Source organism: Oncorhynchus gorbuscha, linkage group LG12 (assembly GCF_021184085.1).
Source record: "Oncorhynchus gorbuscha isolate QuinsamMale2020 ecotype Even-year linkage group LG12, OgorEven_v1.0, whole genome shotgun sequence".
NCBI classification, from domain to species: domain Eukaryota; kingdom Metazoa; phylum Chordata; class Actinopteri; order Salmoniformes; family Salmonidae; genus Oncorhynchus; species Oncorhynchus gorbuscha.
In genome coordinates, this window is record NC_060184.1 from 40,947,773 (window position 1) to 40,965,753 (window position 17,981).

The following is a 17,981-nucleotide window of genomic DNA, read 5'->3' on the forward strand; positions in this document are numbered from 1 at the left end:
CTCTCCTCTGTATCACGGAGGCGCTCCGCAAAAGCTAACTCTCTCTCCTCTGCTCTCATCCTTCTAGATCTATCGGCTGCCTTCGATACTGTGAACCATCAGATCCTCCTCTCCACCCTCTCCGAGTTGGGCATCTCCGGCGCGGCCCACGCTTGATTGCGTCCTACCTGACAGGTCGCTCCTACCAGGTAGCGTGGCGAGAATCTGTCTCCTCACCACGCGCTCTCACCACTGGTGTCCCCCAGGGCTCTGTTCTTGGCCCTCTCCTATTCTCGCTATACACCAAGTCACTTGGCTCTGTCATAACCTCACATGGTCTCTCTTATCATTGCTATGCAGACGACACACAATTAATCTTCTCCTTTCCCCTTCTGATGACCAGGTGGCGAATCGCATCTCTGCATGTCTGGCAGACATATCAGTGTGGATGACGGATCACCACCTCAAGCTGAACCTCGGCAAGACGGAGCTGCTCTTCCTCCCGGGGAAGGACTGCCCGTTCCATGATCTCGCCATCACGGTTGACAACTCCATTGTGTCCTCCTCCCAGAGCGCCAAGAACCTTGGCGTGATCCTGGACAACACCCTGTCGTTCTCAACTAACATCAAGGCGGTGGCCCGTTCCTGTAGGTTCATGCTCTACAACATCCGCAGAGTACGACCCTGCCTCACACAGGAAGCGGCGCAGGTCCTAATCCAGGCACTTGTCATCTCCCGTCTGGATTACTGCAACTCGCTGTTGGCTGGGCTCCCTGCCTGTGCCATTAAACCCCTTCAACTCATCCAGAACGCCGCAGCCCGTCTGGTGTTCAACCTTCCCAAGTTCTCTCACGTCACCCCGCTCCTCCGTTCTCTCCACTGGCTTCCAGTTGAAGCTCGCATCCGCTACAAGACCATGGTGCTTGCCTACGGAGCTGTGAGGGGAAGCACCTCAGTACCTCCAGGCTCTGATCAGGCCCTACACCCAAACAAGGGCACTGCGTTCATCCACCTCTGGCCTGCTCGCCTCCCTACCACTGAGGAAGTACAGCTCCCGCTCAGCCCAGTCAAAACTGTTCGCTGCCCTGGCCCCCAATGGTGGAACAAACTCCTCACGACGCCAGGACAGCGGAGTCAATCACCACCTTCCGGAGACACCTGAAACCCCACCTCTTTAAGGAATACCTAGGATAGGTTAAGTAATCCCTCTCACCCCACCCCCCCTTAGTTTTAGATGCACTATTGTTAAGTGACTGTCCCACTGGATGTCATAAGGTGAATGCACCAATTTGTAAGTCGCTCTGGATAAGAGCGTCTGCTAAATGACTTAAATGTAAATGTAAATGTCTGACTTCCTTATTTCCAATTCCTGTCTTTGCTCACTTTCTCTACTTTCTCTCTCCCGCTCTCTCACTCTCTCTCTTTCTCTATTCTCGCTCTCTCCCGCTCTCTCTCTCTCTCTCTCTCTCTCTCTCTCTCTCTCTCTCTCTTTCTCTCAGACATGCGTGCTCAGTGAGTGAGGTCATCCAATTAAACGTAGATGCTGTTTGTTGTGGTTCTGTGCTTTTCTTGTCCACTGCTCCCCCTTCCTCTTTTACTCCTCTCCACTCCTCCAGACTTCCACACAGTGCCGAGGGCTATTCATTTCTTACAGTAAGCACTTAGTAAAAGCACAAAAGCCTAGAATCCCCAAAAGCCTTGCCAAGTATGACACTACAGTAGCATTGTGATGAACAAAATAAGAGGAGTTCCAGGGAGGGACCAGGCTATTGGAACAGAGTCGACAGGAGGTCACTGGTTGAGTGACAGAGAGGCAGAGAGGCGGAGAGACAGAGAGAGAATCAAGTTAGAGAAAGGGAGAAGGGCAAAAGAGGGAATCATGTCCTCGCAAGCCACAGGAATTTCTCCGTTCCGCCTCACCAAGAGGAATTCTACAGGAGCACTTCTGAGATTGAGCTTCGGGTTTCAACTGTAACACAGGGGAGAAACAGAGAGAAACATCTATTGAGACAGACTGACAGACAGGGAGCGAATGCATGTAGCTAATACTTTCCAGCGTGTCGACTGCAAGCGTGTTTGATCACCTGACGTGGGGCCGACCCAGGCTCTCTCACCTGTCACTCGGGTGTCCATCAACCCTACCGCTGATGGGTCTCACCTCGGGATCTCTGGGCGTGGTTATGTTTGGTTAAACGGGTAGCACCTGGGGCTAGTGAACATCTGTCACAGAGGGACTAGAGAGTGAGAGTGTGTGTGTGTGTAGAGAGTGTGTGTTGGACATAATGTGTTTGTGTAGAGCGAAAGTGTGAACTCCTAATTCACAGGATTAGCAGTAGGTAGCATTGCAGTGTAGTTGACTCATGGCTACGCTGGTTACAGAGAACCATGATGTCATGATGGTTTGGGGTTGGTGTATTGATCATGTGAAGGGATGAGTATATTGGGCCTTGGTTTCACTGGTTTGCTGAATTTGTGGAGAGTTGTATGTGGCAGGTGCGAAAATCTGATATCAACTTTGGAGGGGACAATTACATGAAATTTTCTCAAGAGCAATTCCTGAGGGGCACACCAAAAGTAGTGCTGTAACAGCCTACGTTGTAATATGTTAAATGTATATTGAGGAACCATAATTACTACTACTGGATAATTGATAGGTACAGTAGTTAACTGAAGGGTTGTCCCAACTTGTTCAAATGTTTAAATCATTATAATACTACTACTATTAATAATAGTTATAGCACTGTTCCTTATCAGTCCAGTATGCACCTGGTTAAATAAAGCCTGAAATAAAAAATGTAAAAGTTCCCTGGCGACAATTTAGCTTTTGCAACGAGACCATTAAATATATTTTAGACAATGGTAGAAGAGGGTGTAGTTCTGTTCAGTTTATCGCTAACCGTATCACAGGGACTTTGAAGCACTACAGCTGCATGCTGATCTTGGAATAAACTGACGATAGCGAAGATCCCATCTTTGACGACGCCACATAAATGGAATAGGTACTAGCTAGCTTGATAGTCAATGTTTGCTTTAGTTTGCGCCCAGCTCTGCAAATTAGTGTGTGAACCCTGCCAACATTAAAAAAAAAAAACATTGATATGGCACGATTGACTGGATTAACCTCACGTCAGTTACGTGCATTGAGTGCCTTTCGGACAGTGGACACGAACCCTCTATTATCTTGCCAGCTGAAGAACTGGCAGTGGATCAAACCATTGTGAGGCAAAGGGCGGGGGGGCGCAATCTTTTGAATCTTAAAACTTGTTGGGGATAGAGGGCAGTATTTTCACTTTGGATGAATTGCATCCTACTCTGTCCTAGATTGCTAATATATGCATATTATTACTATTGGATAGAAAACACTCTGTAGTTTCTAAAACTGTTTGAATTATGTCTGTGAGTATAACAGAACTCATAGGGCAGGCAATCTTCCAAACAGGAAGTGAAATTCTGAATGTGGGTCAAATTTGACATCATTGCCCCTTCCCTTCCAAATAAGATATGGATCTGGTAGCACTTCCTACGCCTTCCACTAGATGTCCTCATTCAGTAGAACATGGAATGGGGCCTCTGGTGTTAACATTGACCGATTGGGAGGGGTAATAGTCACTGTCTTGGCAGAATGCAATTTCCCTGTGGCGCATTTGTCTGTTGATGTCACCGTCGTTCCATTTGGCTGCAGATGAAAACGTATGATCCGGTTGGAACATTATTGGATATATATGAAAATAACATCCTGAAGTTTGATTCTCTACTTAGTGTGACCAGTGTATTCGACCTGGAATATATCTTTTTGAAGTTTTCGTCCGAGTTCTCCTGGACCAGCATCAGCTTTTGGGCACGTGAGCTGAGAGTGCTAGCATATGCAGCTCATTGGACACTAGTATTGGACATTATGGAACAATACAACAATTTATTGTGGAACTAGGACTCCTTGCACTGCATTCTGATGAAAGATCATCAAAGGTAAGGGAATATTTATGATGTAATTTCGTATTTCTGTTGACTCCAACATGGCAGAGAAATATATTTACGTCTGAGCGCTGTCTCAGTTTATTGCATGGTATGCCTTTTTCATAACGTTTAAAAAAATTTGACACAGCGGTTGCATTAAGAACCAGTGTATCTTTAATTATATGTAGAACATGTATCTTTCGTCAAAGTTTATGATGAGTATTTCTGTTATCTGGCGAAGCTATCTATAATTCCTCCGGATATTTTGGAGGCATTTCTGAACATGGCATCAATATAAACCGAGATTTGTGGATATAAATATGCATATTATTGAAACAAAACATAAATGTATTGTGTAACATGTCATATGAGTGTCATCTGATGAAGATTATCAAAAGGTTAGGGATTCATTTTATCTCTACTTCAGCTTTTGTGACTATCTTTGGCTGGAAAAAATGGTTGTTTTTCTTTTGATTTGGTGGTGGTCTAACAAATATATGTTGTGTTTTCGCTGTAAAACATTTTAAAAATCGGACATGATGGGTAGATTAACAAGATGTTTATCTTTCATTTGCTGTATTGAACTTACCCCCTACTTTTTTGAACATTCTGTTAAAAATCGCGCAACATTTCCAGTGTCCTGCTACTCATGCCAGGCATATAGTATATGCATATGATTAGTATGTGTGGATAGAAAACACTCTGACGTTTCTAAAACTGGTTAAATCACGGCTGTGACCATAACATAACGTGTGTTTCATCGAAAAGCGGAAGAAAAACTGATCACCAAAATCTGAAAAATATATCAATGCGCCACTTGCATGTATTGTCTATTGGAAAGCAAATTAGATGGGCCTGAGATTGCAAGTCCTACAGCTTCCACACGATGTCGCCAGTCTTGTCAAATGCCTGCGCTTTGTTTCTTGGTCAAACGAGTAAGACAGAGCCCATTCCTTCCGGTCTCCGACAGGATGTTTTGGAGTAGAAATTTCTGAACATGATTTCAAGACGTGGAACTATTGAATACACATCGCCCCGTGATCAATTTGATAGATTATTAAAGTTTACTAATACCTAAAGTTGGATTACAAAAGTATTTCGAAGTGTTTTGTGAAAGTTTATCGTCGACTTTTTTAATTAAAAAAATGACGTTGCATTTTAAAACAGTGTTTTTTCCTTGATCACACACTCTTCATAGATCGATATTTAGGGTATATGTGGACCGATTTAATCGAAAAAAAGACCCAATAGTGATGTTTATGGGACATCTAGGAGTGCCAACAAAGAAGATCGTCAAAGGTAATGAATGTTTTATATTTTATTTCTGCGTTTTGTGTAGCACCGGCTATGCTAATTATTTTGTTTACGTCCCCTTCGGTTATTCCGGTGTGTTGCATGCTATCAGATAATAGCTTCTCATGCTTTCGCCGAAAAGCATTTTAAAAATCTGACTTGTTGGCTGGATTCACAAGTGTAGCTTTAATTCAGTACCCTGCATGTGTGTTTTAATGAACGTTTGAGTTTTAACGAGTGCTATTAGCATTTAGCGTAACGCATTTGCATTTCCAGATGGCTAGATGGGACGCATGCGTGTCGGGTCGACGTAAGAGGTTAATGTGTGAAAGTTAAATATTTCGAAAGAATATTTTTGAATTCCCCACGCCACCCTTTCAGCTGAATGGGGGGGTAGCATAACATGTTTTAATTAAAAACACGCTATTAAGTGTTTATAATCAGGACAAGTGCTTTCATTGCGTATTATTAATATTATTGAAATTACATAGTTATGTTTACAGTGATATATTGGGGGGATAGTGTCCCCCCCGTCCCCCCTGGGATTTCCGCCTATGGTATGTGGGTTAGAGTACCCACTGAGGTGAGTGTGTTTGTGTGTGTGTGTGTGTGTTGTGGGGAAAAAGGGGTTGGTAGGCTGTAAAAATCAGACCTGCAGAGAAGCGCAGGTGCATGACCCAAAGGGTTTTTGAGACAATTTTTGGAAGAGGCTATGAAGTATCCTTAGGGCTTACTTCTGCACATGCTGCTTGCTCTGTTGCATACACACACACACACACACACACACGTGCACACACACACACACGCACACACACACACACACACACACACACACACACACACACACACACACACACACACACACACACACACACACACACACACACACACACACACACACACACACACACACACACACACACACACACACACACACACACACACACACACACAGAAACACACACACAAGTATCTCCAGTTATTGTGTTTGGCTCTGTGTTCCTGGGCTAGGCGCCAGAGTGGTTGCATCATACAGTAAGCAGACATAGTGGTGAGAAGCGCTTTCAGCAAACAGTAGAAATATAGAGGAAGGCAGAGAAAACAGATCAGTCCAATAAAGATTTGGGAGAGCCTGCTTACTGCAGTGTGACACGGGATCGCGAAACCCTGATTTCCATCTGGGAATTATGAGCGAGGAGGGTTCTAACAGGACTGACACCTGGAAACTACTGTAGGAGACTCCTACAGGCAGTTAGTGAACGTGATAGAGGAATCCACCCTGTAGACTGTTGGAGAGATTGCACACTGATCATGAGCATCAGGTAGGGATTTTCTTTAGACAGTTCAGGACTAGATCATGTTTCCTAGATGATACAGATACTTCAATACTGCAACCATGACTCCCGTGCATCCCTTTGACTATGTGTAATAATTGTCTTTTGGCATTACAGAAGATAAGAATCAGCTGGAAGTTGTGTTATCCGAGCCAACGACAGGCTGGCGTTGTTTGTGATTGTGATGAATTAATTTCTGTGTTCCACAACTGGAGTTATCAACTGCTGGAGATTTACCAACTGCACACTCACACACGGCCATTCACACGAGTTAGATTGGGAGTTTTATATTCATGTTTCCACTAAATGCTTTATTGCGTTTGCTTGGTCTGACTTTGGACTTAGGAGCGTGTTATTCCGGTCACCTCAATAACATGCATTTTCAACACTATCAAAATAAGGAATACATGAAGAGATCTCAAATGTTATCTTTCCGCATGTATTATTATTATTATTATTTTGAATTGTATTATACTGGTATTTGCTTGGCTTTGTTTGGAATAAGTGCAGACAAAAAGAAGACATTCTCGCCGTTCCTCATCAGCCCCTTCTTCTCCTTCTTTTGAATTTACCAACATTTAGTCATCCATAATGCTTTCATTTCCTGAAGATGTTATGTTTTTGTGATGTGTGTGTGTGTGTGTGTGTGGTGTGGTGTGTGTTAGCCGACAAGCCCCTGCGGCCGCGGAACGTGCAGCTGACGTTGGTGGACAAGGGCCTGAGGGTAAGCTGGGAACCTCCCAACGAGCTGGACGGTCGGCCGGTGGACCGCTACAACATTGGCTACGGCAAGTCCATGAGGACACTCCGCTTCATCAAGGTGGACAAGGACAGACGGTCCAAGGTACTGGAGGATGTAGGTAAGAGTTGGAGAAAGTAAGACAGAGAGAGGGTGGGAAGGGAGTGAGTGAGTGAGTGAGTGAGTGAGTGAGTGAGTGAGTGAGTGAGTGAGTGAGTGAGTGAGTGAGTGAGTGAGTGAGTGAGTGAGTGAGTGAGTGAGTGAGTGAGTGAGTGAGTGAGTGAGTGAGTGAGTGAGTGAGTGAGTGAGTGAGTGAGTGAGTGAGTGAGTGAGTGAGTGAGTGAGTGAGTGAGTGAGTGAGTGAGTGAGTGAGTGAGTGAGTGAGTGAGTGAGTGAGTGAGTGAGTGAGTGAGTGAGAGAGACTAAACTATGGAGTGTGTTTCAGAGCCCGGAGTTCTGCACTTTCTCAAGATGAGTGCTGAGAACAAGGAGGGGATAAGCAAACCTGTGTACAGAGCAGAGACGCCAGGAGGTGAGGTGTGTGTGCGTGCGTGTATGTGTTCCACTGTAAACCAGAATGTGGGAGATGGATTTCAGCACATGATGTTAAACGTGTACTTTGGGCCAACAGTGTTTTTACAGTCACAACAAACCCCAACTGAAACATAGGCACTGAGAGGTAACATCAGCATAGTTATTTTAGGTTTTTACTGGGCATTATTTTTAGGGCTTTATGGGTTTCTCTGGTTATTCTTAATCTCACCTTATAAAACCCAATTCAAGACATTACGTTTTTATACACACAGTCAGCAGCAGTTGCTGCAGTATAAAACCTACCAAGCCTGCTTTTGTCATTACTCCATTTGCCTCTGAGCTTGGAGCTTGGCATCACAGGGCTATACTTCATCAGCAGCCAACCCTAGTTTTCCACTTCCAAACTCAGCCTCGGTCCAATAACCCAAACCCCTGTGTTGTGGTCAATCACTGTCTGTCTGTCTGTCTGTCTGTCTGTCTGTCTGTCTGTCTGTCTGTCTGTCTGTCTGTCTGTCTGTCTGTCTGTCTGTCTGTCTGTCTGTCTGTCTGTCTGTCTGTCTGTCTGTCTGTCTGTCTGTCTGTCTGTCTGTCTGTCTGTCTGTCTGTCTGTCTGTCTGTCTCTGTCTGTCTCTGTCTGTCTCTGTCTCTGTCTGTCTCTGTCTGTCTGTCTGTCTCTGTCTGTCTGTCTGTCTCTGTCTGTCTGTCTGTCTGTCTGTCTGTCTGTCTGTCTGTCTGTCTGTCTGTCTGTCGAGGGACCGGGAGGTGTGTGCTTAAATTTGTGCGTGTCAGTGTGGGCGTGTGTTTGCGTCTATGTATCCCATCTGTCAAAGTTGTGGTTTCTGCATGTACATTACTGTTCAGTTCAATCAGTTTGGGGTCACTTAGAAATGTCCTTGTTTTTGTAAGAAAAGCACATTTTTCTCTCCATTAAAATAATATCAAATTGATCAGAATGGTGGGCTGGGAACACAGACACTGGACAGGGGACACACACACACAGGCCACATCCATCCAGACACACACTACTGTTCAAAAGTTTGGGGTCACTTAGAAATGTCCTTGTTTTTAAAGAAAAGCACCATTTTTGTCCATTAAAATAACTTCAAATTGATCAGAAATACAGTGTAGACATTGTTCATGTTGTAAATGACTATTGTAGCTGGAAACTACTACAGCTACAGCTCAAAACTGTTGTCCTGATTAAAGAAGCAATAAAACTGGCCTTTCTTAGACTAGTTGAGTATCAGAATAGAAAGAGGAGTTGCAATGAAAAAGCAATATCTCAGACTGGCCAATAAAAACTGGCCAATACAGACTGGCCAATAAAAAGAAAATATTAAGATGGGCAAAAGAACAAAGACACTGGACAGGGGAACTCTGCCTAGAAGGCCAGCATCCCGGAGTTTTCTGATAATGGGCCATAATACGCCTATGTAGATATTCCATTAAAAATCAGCCGTTTCCAGCTACAATTGTCATTTACAACATCAACAATGTCTACACTGTATTTCTGATCAATTTGAAGTTATTTTAATGGACAAAAATGGTGCTTTTCTTTAAAAAACAAGGACATTTCTAAGTGACCCCAAACTTTTGAACAGTAGTGTGTGTCTGGATGGATGTGTGTGTGTGTGTGTGTGTGTCGTGTTGTGGTCCCAGCGGTCTATCGAACACCATTCACCATAAATCAGTGCAAACGCTTGTGTGTGTGTGTGTGTGCGCGCACGTGTGAGACGATGTGCTCCTTGCAAATCAATCTGTTCCCACAGCATGCTAGCAGCATTAGTCATCGTAAATAACACCACGTTGCTTCTGCATCATTAATGTGTCTGGCCAGACATAGCGCTCTATTATAGCAACATGTCCATAATATCACTTACGGATAGAGAGGGAGAGAGACGGAGAGAGGGGAGAGACGGAGAGACAGGGGGAGAGAGAGAGAGAGAGAGAGCGAGACAGGAGTGAGAGAGAGAGAGAGAGAGAGACAGGAGTGAGAGAGAGAGAGAGAGAGAGACAGGAGTGAGAGAGAGAGAGAGAGACAGGAGTGAGAGAGAGAGAGAGAGACAGGAGTGAGAGAGCGAGACAGGAGTGAGAGAGAGAGAGCGAGACAGGAGTGAGAGAGAGAGAGCGAGACAGGAGTGAGAGAGAGAGAGCGAGACAGGAGTGAGAGAGAGAGAGCGAGACAGGAGTGAGAGAGAGAGAGCGAGACAGGAGTGAGAGAGAGAGAGCGAGACAGGAGTGAGAGAGAGAGAGCGAGACAGGAGTGAGAGCGCGAGACAGGAGTGAGAGAGAGAGAGAGAGCGAGACAGGAGTGAGAGAGAGAGAGAGAGCGAGACAGGAGTGTGAGAGAGAGAGAGAGAGCGAGACAGGAGTGAGAGAGAGAGAGAGAGAGCGAGACAGGAGTGAGAGAGAGAGAGAGAGAGCGAGACAGGAGTGAGAGAGAGAGAGAGAGCGAGACAGGAGTGAGAGAGAGAGAGCGAGACAGGAGTGAGAGAGAGAGAGCGAGACAGGAGTGAGAGAGAGAGAGCGAGACAGGAGTGAGAGAGAGAGAGAGCGAGACAGGAGTGAGAGAGAGAGAGCGAGACAGGAGTGAGAGAGAGAGAGCGAGACAGGAGTGAGAGAGAGAGAGCGAGACAGGAGTGAGAGAGAGAGAGCGAGACAGGAGTGAGAGAGAGAGAGCGAGACAGGAGTGAGAGAGCGAGACAGAGAGAGATGGGGAGAAACAGAGAGAGTGTGACAACTCGACTGAGATGTCTGTAACAATAACACCATTTTTCCCAGTACTAATAGAAAGCATATCTTATCATGTCTTTGTACTCCCCGATGAAGGCCATGTAGCCGAAACGCATCAGAGGTTTTCAACTTTGTTTCCATTGAACATGCCACACAAATAAAGGCATTTTAATTCATTATATGAAGAGTGCCTTGGTCCTCCTTTCTTTTTGCTCACCTGTATTTGTTTGACCTGTGTGACGTCTACAGTACTTGTATGGTTGTTTACTTGTTCTGAGTAGACCCTAGGGTTTACCTGTGTATGTTTACCTGTTCCCCAGGTGGTGAGTGGGTCAAACTGGATGGCTTCGCAGTGGCGGACGGGGCACCTGTTAGCGGATCAACTCCAGGTAACACCAAAATGAATGTTGTTCCTTCACATTTTAGTCTTAGAAGTTAAACAATCCTAAGAAGTTCCATTGCAGAGGCAAATGTAAAATTTATTTGTTATTTCATCGTTTTGATGTCTTCACTATTATTCTACAATGTTGAAAATAGTCCAAATAAAGAAAACCCTTGAATGAGTAGGTGTGCCAAAACTCTTGACTGGTACTGTACACAAATAACTATCAGTAGAAAACAGGTCAAATGAAACGAAGTGCAGCTATTTTGCTTCCTTTCCAGCTTCACGCCAGGTGAAAGGGCAATGGAACATTTAGAATGAATGACTGGTTCGCGTCCATACATACAGAACAAAAAGACTGAATGCCTGGGTCGAGTCTCTGGGAACCGAACCGATCAGCAACCTTAGATTTGTGTCGGGACTATATCTTGTGGATGAAATAGTATGACTAAATGAATCAAATAAAGTTAACGAAAATATGTTCATCATTATTTGAATATGTTGGTAACCCGTTGTATAAAAGTGATAATGCCTTCGAAGCCGGTGTTTGAAGGATATATTGGTACGGATTCCGGCCCTCGATTTCTTTTTCGGGCCTAACAACAACGGTGCCAATATAACCTCCAAACACCGGCTTCGAGGGCATTATCACTGAAAATATATGTGTCTCTTGTAGAATTGACTTAACTTGGTGGAACTTGATGTGCACCAGATTAGCCTAGAACACACTGAAAGAGTGTGAGGTTAGTGGAGGAGTGATGGAGGCAGAAACGCAGCCCGCTCCCCTGGCCGATCCTGACAGTAACTACGAAGGTACCTACCCAGTTCCTGATTTACTCTTCCACTTGCCCATTTGATTGTGGACGGTACCCAGAGGTGAGGCTGACCATGAACCCCAGTCATTCCATGAAGGCCTTCCAGACACAGGAGGTGAACTGAAGACCACGGTCAGACACAATGTCCACCGGGATCCCGTAGTGCTGGAAGACGTGAGAGAAGAGAAGAAGAGAGCCTCCATTGAGACCAGGCAGAGGAATCAAACGACAGGCTTTGGAAAAACCGGTCCACAACGACCAGGATGGTGGTGTGCCCCTCCGAGGGGGGAAGGTCTGTGACAAAGTCCAGATGGAACCGGCAGCATGTGGAGTTTGCCATAGGTGGAGGTGTCTTGCTTTGTGCGTAGGTGGAGCAGGAAGATACGTAAACCCGGATGTCCCGGGCCAAGGTGGGCCACCAGACAGTAGATAGTACGGGCTATACATGGGTGCCCCGACACAGGGCTGTGTGTGCCCAGGCGAGGAGACGGTCCCACACATCGCAATGCATGTAGGTACGCCCTTCAGGACAGTGGGCAGGTGAGCCACAATAAGGGACAGAGGAATAATAGGTGTCACTTTCTCCCTCCGAACCTCTGAGTCATGCACCCGGGATAATGCATCTGCCTTGATGTTCTTCGATTCTGGCCGGTAGGAGAGGGTAAAGTCACACCTGGCGAAGAATGGGACCCACCTGGCCTGACACGGGTTCAGCCGCTGCTCGAATATACTCTAGGTTCCGGTGGTCCGTCCAAACAAGGAAAAGGTGTTGAGCACCCTCCAGACAGTTCCGCCATGTATTCAGCGCCTTCTTGACGGCGAGCAACTCACGATCCCCCACGATCCCCCATATCCTGGGGTTATGCAACTGTAACCAGGGGAAACCTAAAACTACGGGGTGTGCAGGAGAGTCGAAGATGAGGAAAGTGATTTGTTCATGGTGGTTGTGAGCAACTGTGAGGGAAATGGGAATCTTGGTCTGGCACACCAGTCCTGTTCCTAGGGGATGGTTGTTAAGGGCATGGACTGTGATAGGGGCTTGTAAAGGGACTAGAGGAATGCGTGAGAATGAGGCTACGGACCAGTCTAGGAAATTGCCTGCACTGGGGCAAGACTTAGTGGAGGACCAGAATAGTCTGGGAAGGTGTCAGGAAGGAGGATGAGCTTGGGGGCAGAGACTCCGCATTAGGAGTCCGACTCCCCGCATTAGGAGCAGAGACCCCGTTGAATGTAGTAGTTAGGATGAATGCAACTCAAAGAGCTAGAATTGACACAATTGTTTAATTTGGGAGGAACTTGTTCTAATTGAGTTGAAACATGATTACCTGAATACATCTGGTCAATTTCTAATGATTATTTCTCAATTAAGTAGTGTTTCAATAACACAATTTAATTAAGTAAATCTGTATTAATAATTTAATGTAAAAAAATAATATGTTTTCATTAGCTGTAACTACTCACAAAAATGGAATGAATCAGATCCCAAAATCTTTTTTTTACATGTAGTAAACTTGTGTCGTGCCAGACAGAGCTCCACTTAGCTGTGCAGCCAGGGCCAAGGAGGAAAAGAGAGTGGAAAGGTGAATAGAGCAGGGAGGGCTAGGAGAGAAAGGAGAGAGAGCAGGGAGGGCTAGGAGAGAAAGGAGAGAGAGCAGGGAGGGCTAGGAGAGAAAGGAGAGAGAGCAGGGAGGGCTAGGAGAGAAAGGAGAGAGAGCAGGGAGGGCTAGGAGAGAAAGGAGAGGGAGCAGGGAGGGCTAGGAGAGAAAGGAGAGAGAGCAGGGAGGGCTAGGAGAGAAAGGAGAGAGAGCAGGGAGGGCTCAGAGAGAAAGGAGAGAGATCCTCCCCAGGTTTGCAAACCCTCTGGCATACAGACTTTGTCGCGTCAGGACCTCTTGTCCTATCCTCCTTTAATCCCAACTCCTACTACCTCTCATTGTATTCCCTTCTCCTCTCTCTCTCTCACTGATCCAGCAGGGAATAATTCATGCAAGTCCACTGACTCACCCTGTCTGACCCTATCTTATGCCCACATCTACTCTGACTTGTCAGGACTGTATCAGCCACTGCTGCATAGGAATACATTTACTCTGAGGGAAAGAAGATAAGAGAGCCTTCCATCTGATAATGATTATGAGAGACAGAGGGATGAGAGATGAAGAGAAGGCAGGGAAATGTTTATTTTTTATTTTTTTATGTTGTCCGTGCTATCACTCGGCAAGCCAGCAAAGCAAGGGAGGGGAGGTGAAGACGGATGGGGGGATTGTCGGCCTGTCTGTCTGAGATTGCTGTCCAGGCTGGAGACAGACATCATGTGATTACACCAGGAAGTAAGCAGCAGGAAGTGGGAGCATTGGGAGACTGTGTGGTCCCTGGTCTCTGTCTGTGTCCACGTTGTGACATCTCCCATGATTACAGTGTCTCATACACTTGAACTTGTTTAGATTATTGGAGAGGAAAGTCTTTTGGCAAAGTAGGACATATGGGTAGTGTCCCTGTGTTCTGCATTACATTTGAAACATTTCAAAACATAAATATGAGATATAAAACTCATTGAAGTGAAAATATCTTTTTTAAAGACTTGGTACTGGCCTGGCCCTCACACAGTTATCTCAGCATGTCAACCATGTCGACCTTGTCTTATCAAGGTCAGGTGAACCATGCTGAACTTCAGCTGTATTTTTCTCTCTCTTCCAGCTCGTCCATCTCCTACTCCAGACATGTGGACCAGGGCTAACTCCCCTGTCGGGATCCCTGTGAGAACAGGAAGAGGATCAGTGGTTGATGGGGGGGTGCGCCCGTCAGACCTGACCTCCTCCAGGGGGCAGCGGATCCGGAGACCCCCACAATCATCCTCCGGCCCTCGTCAGCCAGATAGGGCCAGGGCAGGGACACCCCTGCTGGACCAGAGGTCCCAACACCACCACCACCACACCCAGCCACAGGCTGACCAGAGAAACAGACACAACCCCAAACTAGGTAAGAGCACCTGGATCTCTCTCACACCGGGTTTGCTACTCATTTAGAATATCCTTGTGTGAACAGTATGTAGAGTGTGTGTAGTGTGTCCATCAATAGTGTGTCCTAGTGTGTAAACGCTGGCCTATGTGTCTGGTATGTCCCTCTATTCGTAGCGTCTGAGTCCATCTATGTGGTATCACTGCAGGCACAGAGAGCCACGGGGCGGAGCGTGCCAAGCAACAGAGCCACCCTGACCAAAAAACCTCCCCCAGGTAGGCCTTATGACCACCTTATGAGCCTTTATAATATATTTATGAGCCTTTATAACATCATTAGAAGCCTTTATAATCACACATAACTATGTCCAGCTGCGAGGAACTCGACAGGCTGAGAATATACAGTAGCAAAGTAAAAACCGACTACATATTTTTTGTCAATTCTCAATATGATTGAGTGCCTTCGGAAAGTATTCAGACCCCTTGACTTTTTCAAAAGGTTGTTACGTTACAGCCTAATTATAAATGGATTAAATCAATTAAAATCCACAGCAATCTATACACAAAACCCCATAATGACATAGCAAAAAGAGGTTTGTAGAAATGTTAGAAAATTGGTAAAAAATGGAAAACAGAAATACGTTATTTACATAATTATTCCCCTTGCAATGAGACTCGAAATTGCTTAGCTGTATCCTGTTTCCATTGATCATTCTTGAGATGTTTCTACAACTTGATTGGAGTCCACCTGAAGTAATTTCAATTGGTTGGACATGATTTGGAAAGGCACACACCTGTCTATATACAGTAAGGTCCCAAAGCAAAAACCAAGCCATGAGGTCGAATTAATTTTCCATAGAGCTCAGAGACAGCATTGTGTCGAAGCACAGATCTGGGGAAGGGTGCCAACACATTTCTGCAGCATTGAAGGTTCCCAAGAACACAGTAGCCTCCATCATTCTCAAATAGAAGAAGTTTGGAACCACCAAGACTCTTCCTAGAGCTGAACGCCCGGCCAAACTGAGCAATCGGGAGAGAAGGGCCTTGGTCAGGGATGTGATCAGAACCCGATGGTCAATGTGAGAGTGCTCTGGAGTTCCTCTGTGGAAATGGAAGAACCTTCCAGAAGAACAACCATCTACATTTACAGTTACATTTAAGTCATTTAGCAGACGCTCTTATCCAGAGCGACTTACAAATTGGTGCATTCACCTTATGACATCCAGTGGAACAGCCACTTTACAATAGTGCATCTAAATAATTTAGGGGGGGGTGAGAAGGATTACTTTATCCTATCCTAGGTATTCCTTAAAGAGGTGGGGTTTCAGGTGTCTCCGGAAGGTGGTGATTGACTCCGCTGTCCTGGCGTCGTGAGGGAGTTTGTTCCACCATTGGGGGGCCAGAGCAGCGAACAGTTTTGACTGGGCTGAGCGGGAACTGTACTTCCTCAGTGGTAGGGAGGCGAGCAGGCCAGAGGTGGATGAACGCAGTGCCCTTGTTTGGGTGTAGGGCCTGATCAGAGCCTGGAGGTACTGAGGTGCCGTTCCCCTCACAGCTCCGTAGGCAAGCACCATGGTCTTGTAGCGGATGCGAGCTTCAACTGGAAGCCAGTGGAGAGAGCGGAGGAGCGGGGTGACGTGAGAGAACTTGGGAAGGTTGAACACCAGACGGGCTGCGGCGTTCTGGATGAGTTGTAGGGGTTTAATGGCACAGGCAGGGAGCCCATCTCTGCAGCATTCCACCAATCAGGCCTTTATGGTAGTGTGGCAAGACTGAAGCCACTCCTCAGTAAAAAGGCACATGACAGCTTGCTTGGAGTTTGCCAAAAGGCACCTAAAGACTCTCAGACCATGAGAAACAAGATTCTCTGGTCTGCTGACACCAAGACTGAACTCTTTGACCTTAATGCCAAGCGTCACATCTGGAGGAAACCTGGCACCCTCCCTACGGTGAAGCATGGTGATGGCAGAATCACGCTGTGGGGGTGTTTTTCATCGGTAGAGACTGGGAGTCTAGTCAGGATTCAGGCAAAGATTAACAGAGCAAAGTACAGAGAGATCCTTGATGGACCTAAGACTGGGGTGAATGTTCACCTTCCAAAAAGACAACGACTCTAAGCACACAGCAAGGACAATGCAGGAGTGGCTTCAGGACAAGTCTCTGAATGTCCTTGAGTGGCCCAGCCAGAGCCCGGACTTGAATCCGATCTAACATTTCTAGAGAAATCTGAAAATAGCTGTGCAGCAACACTCACCTTCCATCAAGACAGAGCTTGAGAGTATCTGCAGAGAAGAATGGGAGAAACTCCCAAAATATAGGTGTGCCAAGCTTGTAGCGTCATACCCAAGAAGACTTGAGGCTGTAATCACTGCCAAAGGTTATTTAACAGTAGTGAATAGTAGTGAGTAAAGGGTTTGAATACTTATGTAAATGTAATATTTCAGTTTTTGATTTTTAATAATTTAGCAAACATTTCTAAAAACCTGTTTTTGCTTTGTCATCATGGGGTATTGTCTGTAGATTGATGAGGGGGGGAAACCATTGAATACATTTTAGAATAAGACTGTAACCTAACAACATGTGAAAAATGTCAAAGGGTCTGAATAATTTCAGAAGGCACTGCATCATAGGAAAACATCATCCTAACACGTTTTGGTAAAAATGTAAAATGTCACACTAGCTGACTTTTTTCAGTACATTGCAGTCAATGGAGAAAGATGTGGCACAGGGTTGATAATTTTCTCAAAATATTGCAGTCAATGTGAAAAGATGAGTGTCACGGGGTTGATGTTTTTCTCAATACATTGCAGTCAATGTGAAAAGATGTGTAAAAAGGTTGACGTTTTTCTCGTTTATCTCATGTCTGTCGTCTCACTCTCTACAGCCTTTTAATCCCTCCTCATTTTCTTCTCTCAATTCAATTCAAGGGCTTTATTGGCTTGGGAAACATGTGTTAACATTTCCAAAGCAAGTGAGGTAGATAATATATAAAGTGAATATATAAAGTCAAAGAAACAATAAAAATTAACAGTAAACATCACACATACAGAAGTTTAAAAACAATAAAGACATTACAAATGTCATGTTATATATATGTTTTAACAATGTACAAATGGTAAAGGACACAAGATAAAATAAACAAGCATAGATATGGGTTGTATTTACAATGGTGTGTGTTCTTCACTGGTTGCCCTTTTCTCGTGGCAACAGGTCACAAATCTTGCTGCTGTGATGGCACACTGTGGAATTTCACCCAGTAGATAT

The 17,981-nt window shown here is 45.3% G+C and overlaps 1 protein-coding gene across 1 annotated transcript in view; it reads left to right on the forward strand.

Moving 5' to 3' along the window:
* LOC123990374 (fibronectin type III domain-containing protein 1-like) overlaps positions 1–17,981 on the forward strand; it is a 78,636-nt gene that overhangs the window by 8,944 nt on the left and 51,711 nt on the right. The window contains exons 2-6 of the mRNA XM_046290939.1: positions 7,226–7,420; positions 7,745–7,831; positions 10,887–10,955; positions 14,458–14,739; positions 14,895–14,993. Coding sequence (XP_046146895.1) covers positions 7,226–7,420; positions 7,745–7,831; positions 10,887–10,955; positions 14,458–14,739; positions 14,895–14,993 — 732 coding nt within the window. The remainder of the gene's footprint in view (positions 1–7,225; positions 7,421–7,744; positions 7,832–10,886; positions 10,956–14,457; positions 14,740–14,894; positions 14,994–17,981) is intronic.